Source organism: Diceros bicornis, chromosome 24 (genome assembly GCF_020826845.1).
Source record: "Diceros bicornis minor isolate mBicDic1 chromosome 24, mDicBic1.mat.cur, whole genome shotgun sequence".
NCBI lineage: Eukaryota > Metazoa > Chordata > Mammalia > Perissodactyla > Rhinocerotidae > Diceros > Diceros bicornis.
The window spans coordinates 25,379,206-25,393,452 of NC_080763.1; the positions used below are offsets into that span (position 1 = coordinate 25,379,206).

General features: G+C 39.5%; 1 protein-coding gene across 5 annotated transcripts in view; it reads right to left on the minus strand.

Moving 5' to 3' along the window:
• The window catches only part of SPTLC2 (serine palmitoyltransferase long chain base subunit 2), a 131,893-nt gene that overhangs the window by 49,761 nt on the left and 67,885 nt on the right, over positions 1-14,247 (minus strand). For all 5 annotated transcript variants that reach the window (XM_058567441.1, XM_058567442.1, XM_058567440.1 and 2 more), the window contains exons 6-9: positions 9,653-9,746; positions 6,381-6,486; positions 5,223-5,442; positions 2,629-2,755 (exon numbers count right to left, since the gene is read on the minus strand). In XM_058567441.1, the coding sequence (XP_058423424.1) occupies positions 2,629-2,755; positions 5,223-5,442; positions 6,381-6,486; positions 9,653-9,746 (547 nt within the window). The remainder of the gene's footprint in view (positions 1-2,628; positions 2,756-5,222; positions 5,443-6,380; positions 6,487-9,652; positions 9,747-14,247) is intronic.

The following is a 14,247-nucleotide window of genomic DNA, read 5'->3' on the forward strand; positions in this document are numbered from 1 at the left end:
CTTCACGAGCAGCGTGCAGGTCCGTGCCACCCAGGATCCGAACTTGCGAACCCCGGGCCGCCAAAGTGGAACGCGCAAACTTAACCACTACGCCACGGGGCCAGCCCTGCAGATAGCTCTTTTTAAAGGTCACCTTGAGGCACAGTCAAAAAGCCGCTGCGTGCTTCACACCTTTTTTCCTACAAAAACAATAACAAGATGCACTCAATGATGCCATAAAAATAAGCATTACCTTAACACACTCAAATCTAAAAGAAACCAAGCCAAATTTAATTAAGATCAGGTAGCAGGTTTTATGAGAAATGGTATTTATCTCTACTGATGGTTAGTTTTTTTACTATCCTCTATTTTGGCAGAGAAACAAGGTAGCCAACATAAGTTTATCATACTAATTAAGTTTTAGGGAGTAATTTTTAAAATACATTCTTTAAAAGATGGTAGTGGCAAGTTGTAAAAACGGCCACAAATTCTCCGACCCGCCTCCCGTTTGAGGTGGAGTCTTAAATTTCCTACGCCCTGATGGGCTGGCCTTCTGACCCGCTTGTTAACGACAGATCAGAAAAGGTGTGGAGCTTTCAGCAGGTTCTTCGGGCACATGTGCTCTCTGAAGCATCCTCTCTTTACACCCAGTCACCATGCTCTGAGGAGCCCATGCCACATGGGGAGGACACGTGAAGGGGCTCTGGTCAACAGTCTCAGCTGAGCCCAGCCTCCAAATCACTCTGGCCCAGGCGACATGTGAGTGAAGAAGCCTGTAGATGATCTTAGCCTCCAGCCATCTGAGTCTTCCCCAGCCGCTTGGGTCTTCCAAGCTCAAGCCCCAGATACTGTGGAGCCAAGACAGCCATCCCTGCTGTGCCCTGACCGAATCTGTGACCCGCAGAATCTGTGAGCATGATAAGATGGCTGTTGTTTGACACCACTAAGCTGAGGGGGTGGTGAGAGAGGCAACAGATAAACTGGAAAACGAGTGCTAACCCAAAGCCTATATCTAATTACCATACTTCATTTTCTCACTACCAGCAGAGCCTAGATTTCATCATTTAGTACAGATAAGTCATTTATCCAGAGGTCACATAGATCCATGCTCTAGGATAGGGTGAAGAAATTATTCAGAGTTAACTCTGATAGCTCTTAGCCATTCATTCTTTAGTTACCTAAATCTGAGTGCTGAATCAATAATGTTGATGCATCCATGTGAAATAACTAGATAAGTGCTAGCTATATATATATGTATGTGTGTGTGTGTGTATATATATATATATATCAGATACTATTTCTAATAACACCATATAGGAAGAAGAGAAGATAAAATTGTAGCTACTGTTAACAGGGAGCTACTCACAAGGCTCCATGCTGTGTTCACAACATTAATTAAATATTTCCTTCCCCAAGCCATCAATTTATGAAACTGAAGATGATCAACACTTTCAAAATCTATCTCCAAAAACCTCTCTCTAGAGATAACAAGGATATATCACACATCAGAAAAAATGTTAAGGTAAAATTCTGATTCAAGAAAACAGGCTTAAATCAATAAAAATCAGACATACCACTTCTTTCTTGTTTTTCAACACAAACCAAATCAATCTTACCACAAAATATTATATAACTGAAGAGTGGAGAGCTGAAGGCTGATAGAGTAAAATCTTTTACAGGAGTAAAACTGATTTTAGAAGCATTAAAAAAGCAACAAGTAAAATTACGTATATCTCATACTCATAATGGAAATACTTTTAAAAGTGAAAAAACAAAAAAATTCAATTGCTCCCCTTTTATTATAACTCTTTTGCATTCAACACTGCCCTCTAGCATCAAATATCAGAAAGTGAACATCACATTTTATTGCTCATTTTAGTATGCCTAAGTCAGGGCATCTAGTTTCCACTACAAATCCCACCAAAGACAGAACAAACAGATTCAGGATGACCTTTATTATCTACTGTATGTTAAATTAGAAACTCTTTTAAAAGGGATTAAATCAAAGACACTAATTCACGGAAAGAGCTTTTAAATACTATGGGAATGAAACATCACTACACAGTGAATTAACATCTTCACATAAAATTGTGCAATTCAATAAAGACCCTGAAGGCTTATCACCTAAGACTTCTGAGGACAGATAGAATGGTCAGCTTAAAGCCTCACCATCTGTAGACAAGAAAATGCAACAGGGAGCGAGCCAGGTTTGTTCTGTTGGCATGTGTATCAAACCCACCAAAAAGTGTTCATAGAAAACAAGGCCGGGCTGGCCCCGTGGCATAGCGGTTAAGTGCGCGAGCTCTGCTGCTGGCGGCCCAAGTTCGGATCCCAGGCACGCACCAATGCACCGCTTGTCGGGCCATGCTGTGGCGGCGTCCCATATAAAGTGGAGGAAGATGAGCACAGATGTTAGCCCAGGGCCAGTCTTCCTCAGCAAAAAAAAAGAGGAGGATTGGCGTGGATGTTACCTCAGGGCTGATCTTCCTCACAAAAAAAAGAAAGACAACAAGGCCTCACACGCCTGCCAGCTCTGCCCGTTAGTACACCTGATTCCTCATTTTAGGAAAAAAGCTCAAGAAAAAGACCATGTTTAGTTGCTAAGTATTTATTGAGCTCAGGAAATTTTCCAAGAAAAGAAAGACTTACCAAGAGTGGTGCCATCCTGCCCCATGATGCACTTCATAGAGGTGACAATTTGCTCCACCACAGGTGGTGACAGTGACGTGGCGTACACGGCACTATGAGAATGTGTTCGCAGATAGTCTATCAGCTCCTGGGGAGTTCACAGAAGAAGTCATTAGAGCAATGCTGGAATTCACTGGCAATGTCACTGCCTTCCTTCCAGGTGCGAGTGGACTGCTCCTGCCTGCAATAACACTGGAGCAGGGTCACTAATCAGGTCAACCAGCACAGTCAAAGCCTGCCAGCACCTGGGTCTCACACAGCAATGTCCTTAGGCTTTGTTTTGTTTTCTAAACACACCACAACGTGGGAGAAAGAAAAACTAGCTTTAAAGAAGCCCTCTAAATTTGGAGAACATATCATTTAATGTTATAAATAGATCTACAATGGTGAATTAAACAAGAAAGTGTTTGAATTGCTTTCAGATACATGATTTACTTCTAAGTATTACAGAAAACAGCACCTGCATCTTACCCTATGCCTGCAAAGCCCATCTCTACATAAGAGAAAGTTCTCTAACATCAATTTTAAAGGCACTAAATATCCTCCAGATACACAGAGATTTATAAAATGATATAAATGTGGCAGAAATTCACAGGGTCTTTCATGAGAACACTAAAGTCATCTCAATGAATATAAGAAAAACCTTCTCTGTCAGTTAAAAGGATTTCAAAACAATCAGTTGTACATTGCTATTCTCTGATACCTTTTAACTTCACTAAACCTTTAAACACAATATGCACACAAAAGCTTCTGTACCACAACCAATAAGGAGACACAAAACGTGGCTATAAAACAACGTTATCACTTCAAAAATACTAAAAAACCACAAAAGCATAAAAATATTCTATACCTAAGTGATCTCCCAGAGTATTATTTTTCTATCTTTTGGTTTAGCGACAATCTTACCAATAAGCAATCAACTCTCCAAAGTGAACCTGGTCCCATTAACAAAAATTTAAGACAAAAATCTACCAAACTCGGCCGGCCCCGTGGTTTAGCGGTTAAGTGCACGCGCTCCGCTACTGATGGCCCAGGTTCGGATCCCGGGCGCGCACCGACGCACGGCTTCTCCGGCCATGCTGAGGCCACGTCCCACATACAGCAACTAGAAGGATGTGCAACTATGACATACAACTATCTTACTGGGGCTTTGGGGAAGAAAAAAAAAAAAAAAGGAGGAGGATTGGCAATAGATGTTAGCTCAGAGCTGGTCTTCCTCAGCAAAAAGAGGAGGATTAGCATGGATGTTAGCTCAGGGCTGATCTTCCTCACAAAAAAAAAAAAAAAATCTACCAAACTTGACTAAAACCACTGACAATGGGTTTTCTCTAAAAGGCAATCCATTAATAAAAGTCCATGCTTTCAGACTCCCAATGTCAGGTGTTAAAGAGGAATTAAGGACATTTATGAGCATCTATCACATGCCACGTACAAATGCTTGACATACATTGTTTTTTTCTAACACTGCAGAGAGTTCTTAAAACAACAGTTTTATTGAGATATAATTCACATACGGTAGTATTCACTTTTTAAAAGTGTACAATTCAGTGGCTTTTAGTATATTCACAGAGCTGTGCAACTTTCATCACTATCTAATTTTAGAACATTTTCATTACCTCGAAAAGAAACTTCATACCCATTAGCAGTCACTTTCCACTTCCCCTATCCCCTCAGCCCCTGGCAACCACCAAGCTACTTTCTGTCTCTACAATTTGCCTATTCTGGATATGTCGTATAAAAGAAATAATACGATATGTGACCTTTTGTGATTGACTTCTTTAACTTAACATAATGCCTTCAAGGTTCATCCATGTTGTAGCATAGACATACATTATTTTTTAAAACTTGACTACAATCTTATAAGCTAGGCATATTTCTCTCTGTTTCACTGTTAAGGAAGTTGAAAGGTTAAATGCTTTGTCCACAGTCTCAAAAGTTAGCAAGGAAATATTCAAACCCTGGCCTCTGTCTCCATGACTCATCCATTTCCACCATGCCACACTGATTCTCAAATGCCTCGGAGTTCACTATATAATTTTTAAACTGAAAAATACAATGCCTCATCGTACACCAAAGCTAGCAAAATAATCCTTTTTCTTCCTGTCTCTAGGCTCACCCAAGATGTCTTTGAGTTCAAGGGCAGGGAACTGCTGGTCGTCTGTTCCCACTGGCTCCCACAACAACCCCACTACTTTTGAAATTGTGAGCACAACTCAAATCCAACAGAAGACTGTGGCAAACAGGCAGCACCACTGTGTGTTCTTTCACACAAGGGGGTACTCTGTGTCTCAGACCAGCATGGAGTTTAGAACGAAGCTCAAAGAAGAAAACAACAAACAATGAACAGAACCAGCCTTAGTTCATCAGTCACTCACCAGGCAGCTGAAGTGATGCCTGCTGGCACTATGAGCCTAAGCCACAAATAAATTCAGGATCTCCACATCACAGTTTGGGATCCACATCCCAGTTTGGGATCTTATCCGTTAAACGTGAATCACCAAATCTAGTAGCCAGTATCTTTATCTTAAATAGCTCAGTTCCTCAAGCCCACTTACCTTCTTGCCTCCAATGTATCCTCCAGCAGCACCAAAGCTCTTGGTGAATGTTCCCATCATAACGTCCACATCCTCAGGATCCAGGCCAAAGTAATCCACCACACCTCGACCCGTAGGGCCCAAAGCCCCAATGCTGTGAGCTTCATCTAGATACAAGTACGCCTTGTATTTCTTCTTAAGGGCAATCACTTCAGGGAGGCGAACAATAGATCCCTCCATGCTGGCAAAACAGGGTAAAAAATACATACACTGAGACTTCCTAACTCTCAAAATTAGGAGTTGGCCACTTTATGATTATTAATTTTTTAAGTTTACTGCTTTTTAAAATGTTCTGACAATTCTGCCAGTGGTTTTAAACAGGCAAAGTAAGACGATGCCATGGCTAGGCAAATGTCTAGGGGAAAGGAGACTGCATTTTTTAAAACAAGCACCAGAACACGGCTGATCTTAATTCACCAAAGAGAAATAAAGATCACAGCAGATTCTTCTAAAGCTTGTAATTATAGGCAACATTAGACTTTGCATCACATTGCATATGTTATTAAAATTACACAAAAGAATTAAAAAAATTAGGAGATAAGAGAATAAGTGAACGGGCTATAAATAGGTAACCAAAATAAAACATTACTTAAAATTAAATAGTGTGTAATTAGAAAACATATTCTAGGTGCCGGCCCGGTGGTGCAAGTGGTTAAGCGCACACGCTCCGCTGTGGCGGCCCGGGATTCGCAGGTTCGGATCCCGGGCGCGCACTGACGCACCACTTGTCAAGCCATGCTGTGGCGGCGTCCCATATAAAGTAGAGGAAGATGGGCATGGATGTTAGCTCAGGGCTGATCTTCCTCACAAAAAAAAAAAAAAAAGAAAACATATTCCAATTCTTGCCCCCAGGTATAAATTCCCTCTACCAACAGTAGAAAAATAAAGGACCCAAATAGAAGGGGGACTTGGAGACCCTGCAGCATGATGGACAGAATCAAGAAGAGCCAGACAAGAGCACCTCTGGTGTAGCGCTAACTCCGCCTCCAGGTATTGTAACAAGTCATCAACATGTCTCCTTATTTCCAGAGGGCTCTAGATTAGTGTTCCCTTCAGCTTGAAAATTCTATGACTTTATGGGGCCAAATCAGAAAGATAAGAATAACAAAGCAGGATTACCTATATATTCCCTCCACGAGGATTAGAATTTTCTTCCAGGGCCTTCGAGTCCGAGGCTGACCATAAACAATGGCATCTTTCAACAGCTTCTCTAGGCTTTGCATATCTACAGCACACAAAGCAGAATTTCAGCACAAAGTACCTTTCTCTTTCCTAAGTTTATTCCAGAAATGCAAATATACATTTCCACATTTCTTATTCAGGAAGTTATGTCTCAGATAGCAAAGGACAGTAACATAACTAGAATGGGGCAGAAAAAAGATAGGGCAAAATGGGCGAGCTTCTGCTAGCCTGACTTAAATTCTTATCTAACATGAACAAATGTTCAAAACCATAGAAACTTGACTAAATGACTGTGGCACAGTTGATTCAGTTGGTCAGTATGCTTATGAAATGACTAATGTTTCATGTTAAATACCTTGCCATTCAGTTATCTTTTTTTCTATTTATAGAATCAATTGTATCTTTAATCCTAGTGAGTCATTCAGAAATAAATGCATGAAGAAGACTGAATGAGAGAGTGTGAATAAACTACTACAAATACACATACCCCCTAAAAAGCAAATATAGGGGAAAACTTCAAAATGCATACCCCATTTCCTTTCACCTACTGAAAATTATATGCAATAAATGCTTGTCAAACAGCTTTATCTTGGTAGTGGGTTAGGTCTAGGCGTGCATGAATCTATGTGTTAAACAAGCTTGGCAATCAGTTGAGATTGTTCCACAGTTAACTTGATCAGCTGTCTATACCCAACCAAGTTCTTGTGGCTCTGTTGGTCCTTAAGGTGGTTACCAGGCCTAGAAAACTACTTGGCTGGTACCACCATTAATGAGGATCATAATTTTCCTGTTAAAGATAAATGCTTTGAAGACACTGTTACCACCACTATAGACTTCATACTTAAAATATTTGCTCTGAAATAATGCCCTTAAGAAAACCCCCCAAAAATCTAGGCAATATTAAGTCTAGGGTGTATTTAACAGGGGTGGGAGGCACGCCATCCTAAAATCTGATTTTATACTCTTTATTGTTCACCACTGAAGGAGTGAGTTACAAATTTACATGATTTTGCTCTTTACATAAAAGGACTTTGGTAGAAAAGAGAAATAAGGTAATAAAAACACATACCACAAATACAAATAAGATGGCCAAAGGTTGTGATTGTGTTTACACCTTCAGTTATTTATAACAAATCAATCTGTCTGCTACCTAACCCAGAGACAGGAGATGCTCCCACAGAAGTAAACATGTCCGATTAGAAGCTGCTAGTCCTGCTGTAGAGGGCAAGGTGTGGCAACCAGCAGGAGAAAAGTAAAAACGTACTTATTGTTTCAGTTTTCTCTGTTTATATACAGAAAGGAAGAGAAAAATAAGTATTGATTCAACAAAATTTTAGATAAAAGGAAATATCTATAGTAGAATGCTGGACCATATTATCTACTTAGGAAAAAAAATTTAGTATCTCTCTCATATAATGCTCTCCAAATCCCATGTAAATGAAAGATTTAAATAAAAATTATATCACAAAACTACCAGAAGAAAATATAAGAGAACAACCTTATGATCTTAGAATGGAGAAGGTATTATGCAAAATCCAAAAGTCCTAAGACATTAAGTGTGACAACATAAACATTTTAATAAGTCTGCACAGCAAGACACTAAAAACAAAGTTAAAAAAAAATATTGCAACATAAAAGAATAATTAATATAAAAGGCTCTTATAATCAGGAAAAAGAGAAAGTTTGAAAATGGCCAATTTACAAAGAAATACAAACACAATAATTGTATAAAAAGTTGGTCGACATCTATTAATCAAAGAAATAAAAATTAACATGTCATTAACTTATTAGATTAGGAAAGATTTAAATCTTTGTTTTGGCCTGTAAGTAGAAACAGTCAGTCATGTTGTTGAGTAAAATGTGTACAATGCTTGGAGACAATTTGGAAAAGTATAAAAACTTTATACTCTTTTAACCAGGCATTACAAGACTGCTAGGCATTTATCCTAAGGCACTAATCAGACCATTGAGCAAAAATGTGAGTGTGTATAGTACTGTCTAAGTAGAAAAATTTAGAAACAACCTCGATGTCCAAACTGAGGGACGGACTGAATGAGGGCACCTCCAGACACTGCCTGCCACCCCGTCACTAGGGGAGGAGAGAGTCACACGGACTGTCAAACAAAGTTCACGATGGGCTGTAAGAAATCAGCAGTTTACCCAACGGTGTTTAACAAATCCCATTTACATGAAACAAAATACTGTTTGTATCATTCTCATTGCAAAACATTTTAGACAAGACAAAGACAAAAGGAAGAAAGCTATTACCATCCATAAACTTTCCACCCAGAGGCACAGACCTAACATTTGAGTGTACTATATTATTCTACTTTTGCCTGTATATGAACACATTTTGGTAAAAGATGATATTAAACATACAGCTTGGTTATCTTTCCTCCCTACATGTGAGTGTTTTAACTACAAAAGTTATGCATTTTTATTATAAATGATTATTTTAATAACACAGATATTTCCATTTAGAGAGAAAAATTTTGGCTTAGTGCCACCTTTTTCTGTGCTTTTACGGCATCTGTTCATAACAGTATCTCAATATCTGTCTTTTGTAGTCTAACTACTGGTTTGTCTATAGTCTCTTCATTGACCAGTCAGAGATCCCTGAGATCAGGGATCCTCCTTTATTCATCTCAATACTCCTAGTATGGTAAATATATCATAGGCATCTAGTAAATGCATATTGAACAAGTGACTTGTAAACAAAAAAGATGAAAAGGCTGAAAGTCAAATAAAAGGAGAATGTTAGGGGCTGGCCTGGTGGCGTAGTGGTTAAGTTCTCGTGCTCCACTTTGGTGGCCCGGGGTTCGCCGGTTCGGATGCCGCACACGGACCGACGCACCGCTTTTCGACCCATGCTGTGACGGCATCCCATATAAAGTAGAGGAAGACGGGCATGGATGTTAGCCCAGGGCCAATCTTCCTCAGCAAAAAGAGGAGGACTGGCAACAGACGTTAGCTCGGGGCTAATCTTCCTCACAAAAAAAAGGAGAACATTATATTTTGCACCAAAGGCTTCCTTCAGCCTCTTTTTATTCCAGCGAGGAAGAGAGTAACTTTTAAAAGACTGAACCAGAAGGACCTTTTAAATGTTGCTACTTCAGCTTCATTTATATTTTCTATTATTAATGTAACCAATGTTACCACTGCTGAATATTAAACGCTAAGGCCAGATGCAAATTCCATGAGAAACTCACTGTTGTGTTTGAAGATTCGAATGGTTGCTCCTGAGAGTCTGGCTCCTAGAACCAGTGATGCATGGTTCAGCTCATCACTCAGAATCAGGCAACCCTGCAAAACCACAAGCATAGGAAGGTAAGAAGCTAGGGGGAAAGTTTTACTTACACAAATTACAAAATGCTAAAATCATTAATTATAATTACTTCATATTAAGGAAAGATTTACAACAGCAACGCTATCAATTTCAAGAAGAAAAAAGTATCAATGATCATTTTTTTTTCAAAATTAACTTAGAAGTAGATGCAAAATTCTAACCTTTTAATTCAATTTCTTCAGTCCTGTGATTGACTTATTATTTACATATATAGCAACGGGTTTTTATTTACAACTAAAATCTGATATATCAGATAGACTTTACAGGCTTTCAGTTGCATTGGTTTGATGGAATTCCACATGAGTTTTCGTATGATGTACTACTTTATTCATGGAAAATGTGCTGGGTGGAGAAGGCAGCTGAGGCAGTAATGTCTGTGGAAACAGTGCATTCTTCCTCTCACTCCTAACCAAATCCAAAGTCCAATGAGAATCCCACTTGTTAACATTTTCCCCAGTGACATGGAGTACATGCCTCACTTAAAATCCCTGAACAAGCTTTATTTTAACAGGTAAACATAGGTTTCTGCTAAGGCAACAAGAAAAGTCTGAGAAGCTCTCAGGTTTTTATTTCTTCCCCAATTCCTACTTGTCCACATCTCATGGGGCCCTTCAATCCATAAGATGTGAACTCAGAAATAGGTTTTTCTCTATCAACAATGCCCTCAAAATATCCAATTAGACCAAAAAAAGTAAGGCTCAGGAAGTATCAGCATGCTCCCATGAGAATAAAAGGAAGAGAGAAGATATATAGTCATACAGATGCCTATTTATTACAGAGTGTTCTTAGTGGGATACTTAAGAAACTTGTAACTGCAGTTGTCTGTCTGAAATGTTTATTGTGTGTAAAGTTTTTATTATTAAGATAAAAAAGCTACCAAGTTAAAAATGTATAGAATATAAATGAAGAGAAGTAGAGTTGGAGGTACCAATACGGACTGATGGTTTTAAAATTTATACATATGTATACACACACACACACACACAAACACATGCGTGCATGCATGAGTTAGTACACTTGCATATATTTTTCTAGCTCTGTCAACTGAGGGGCAAAAAGCCGTGACACCCCTGTAGCAATAAACATACCAGACACTGGTTTCTAAATACCAGCCTCCAATAAAAGGAACCAGGGTTCAATGGAGAACTGGTTGACCCCAAGGCTAGGCTACGGAAAAGAGAGCCTGGAGCAGCTTGCTATGACAGAAAGTAAGAAAGTGCTTTAGAAAAAAAAAAAACAACGGATGGGTGGGCACATATTTAAAGGGCACAGGAGCCCACCTGAAAGATCTCCCAGTGGCCGAAACTAGAACAACGTGAGCAATGATATAAAAAGCAGTCGTGTTGGACCCAGATAATAAAATATTCATGAACCTATATTGATATAAACAAATAGGGGAGAAGCAATAACTCTTCCTTAGAAGAATAACTCTTGGCGTAGCGGTTAAGTACGCGGGCTCTGCTTCAGCGGCCGGGGGTTTGCAGGTTCAGATTCTGGGCACACACCAATGCACCGCTTGTCAAGCCATGCTGTGGCGGCATCCCACATCAAGTACAGGAAGATGGGCACAGATATTAGCCCAGGGCCAGTCTTCCTCAGCAAAAAGAGGAGGATTGGCTACAGATGTTAGCTCAGGGCTGATCCTCCTCACACACTCCTCACACACACACACACACACAAATAAAATTTTTTCAAAAAAAGAAGAAGAACCCTTCCTTCAGAAGAAGTCAAGGTCACGAAAGACAAGGAAAGACAGGAACTGTCACAGATTGCAGAAGACTGAGGAGATACAACAACTAAATGTAATGTGGACACGTGACTGGATCCTGGAACAGAAAAATGCTATCAGTGGAAAAACAGGTGAAATCAAAATAAGTTCTGTACTTTAGTTAACAGTACCATATCAAGGTACTATTTAGGTTTGATAAATGTTCCACTGTTATGTAAGACGTTAACATAAAGAGAAGCTGACATACAGGAACTCTCTGTACTTTTTTCTTGGTGAGGAAGATTAGCCCTGAGCTAACATCTGTGTCACTCTTCCTCTATTTTGTATATGGGACGCTGCCGCAGCATGGCTTGATGAGCGGTGTGTAGGTCCGAGCCCAGTATCCAAACCCGCAAACCCCAGGCTGCAGAAGCGGAGTGCAGGAACTTAACTACTATGCCACCGGGCTGGAGTCTTTCTACGTGCTCGTTTGCAATACTTCTCTAAGTCTAAATTTATCTTTGAAAATAGTGTTAGGGGCCAGCCCTGTGGCTTAGCGGTTAAGTGCATGCGCTCCGCTGCTGGTGGCCCGGGTTTGGATCCCGGGTGTGCCCCGACACATCGCTTCTCTGGCCATGCTGAGGCCGCGTCCCACATACAGCAACTAGAAGGATGTGCAACTATGACATACAACTATCTACTGGGGCTTTGGGGGAAAAAATAAATAAATAAAAAATTATTAAAAAAAAGAAAAGAAAAGAAAATAGTGTTAAAATTGAAAAAAATGAGAGAAACTGGAAAAAAAAAATAGAGAGAGGCTGAATTCCTCTTCTGCAAGTCTCTAAATCCTTTACTTACCACTCTGGGCATCCCACTATACCTTAAAAGGATCCCCCCCCTTCCTTTCCCTCCACACAATTTTATTTTCTTCTCTTTCCAACTAATTTTCTTTCCTGGCAAAATCTACAATATAATTTTGCTCTTTTTGTTTATCATCTTCTTTTTAGATAGCCTTATTCACCATTTCTGTGTATCACTCCGTTTTTTCTTCTAATCTACTGTAAGGTTCTATTATATTCTTGGTTCAAAAATAAAATAAAAATTAAATGTCACCAGTTAACATCTAAGTGCTTAATATATTTCAGGCATTATGTTAAGAGTTTTAAATGTATTATTACTTTTAATCTTCACAACAAATCTGTGAGGTAGGTACTATTATTATCCCCATTTTACATATGGGGAAACTGCTGTTCAGGAGTTACAAATCTCAGCCACAGTCACAAACATAGCAAGCGACTCAATTCAAAGCTTCTGCTTCCAAAACATATGCTCTTAATCAATATATCATCTTCCCCTGCCACTAAGCTAACCCCTTGCCAACCACCTCACATAGAAATTTAGTATCAGATTCAAAGAAATACTGAAATTGGATTAGCTGCTGCCTTTAATGTATTAAATGATATTTAATAACATTTCATCTAGAATGTCTTTAAGGTAGTATCTTCCATGCCTGTATATAAGAAATCTAATTCTAGATAATGATTGTTAGAGGTTGTAAGCATACAGGGAAAGGCAGGATGAGATTATTTAACCCTCTAGTGTAAAAAATTCTAAGAAATTCCAAATAAGAATTTCAGGTTCATGCTGCCAAAATGAAGGACAGCAATGTATTATAATCAACGTGAAATCAAAGAACCATACATTTATGTCTTTCAAAGAATTTGTCCATTGTATCTAAGTTGTTGACTTTACTGACATAAAGTTGTTCTTAATATTTTCTTATTATCCTTTTAATGTCCACAGGTTGTGTAGTGACGTACACTCTCTCAGTCCTCCTACTGGTAATTTGTGTCTTCTTTCTTTTCATCCTGACCAGTCTGGTTAGAGATTTATAAATTTGATTCACTTTCTCAAAGAACTAGCTTTGGGGGGCCAGCCCAGTGGTGTAGCGGCTAAGGTCGCAAGCTCCACTTTGGCGTCCCAGGATTCCCAGGTTTGGATCTACAGAGTGCGGACCTACACACTGTTCAGCAAACCACGCTGTGGTGGCATCCCCTATGCAAAACAGAGGAAGAGTCCCACAGATGTTAGCTCAGGGACAATCTTCCTCATCAAAAAAAAAAAAAAAAGAGGGGGTGGGGGCTGGCTCCGTGGCCGAGTGGTTAAGTTTGGCACATTCCGCTTTGGCAGCCCAGGTTCTCAAGTTTGGAGCCCAGGCGCGGACCTACACCACTCGTCGGCTACACTGTGGTGGCGACCCACATAAAAAGTAGAGGAAGATTGGCACAGATGTTAGCTCAGGGCTAATCTTTCTCAGCAAAACACAAACAAAAAAAGAACCAGCTTTGGTTTCACTGAATTCTCCTATTGTCTATTTTCTCAAAACTCTTCTTTTTTCCTAATATAAGCATTTAAAGCTATATATTTCCATCTAAGCACTGCTTTAGCTTCATTCCACAAATTACATCTTACATTTCCACTTAGTTAAAAATATTTTCTATTTTGCCTTTCTTCTTTGACCTATGGGTTATTTAAGAAGTGTATTGTTTAATTTTCAAATATTCAAGGATTTTCCAGACATCTCTGCATTACTGATTTCTTTTTTTTTTAATTTTTTTTAATTTATTTCTTCCCCCCAAAGCCCCAGTAGATAGTTGTATGTCAGAGCTGCACATCCTTCTAGCTGCTGTATGTGGGACGCGGCCTCAGCATGGCAGGACAAGTGGTGCATCGGTGCGCGCCCAGGATCC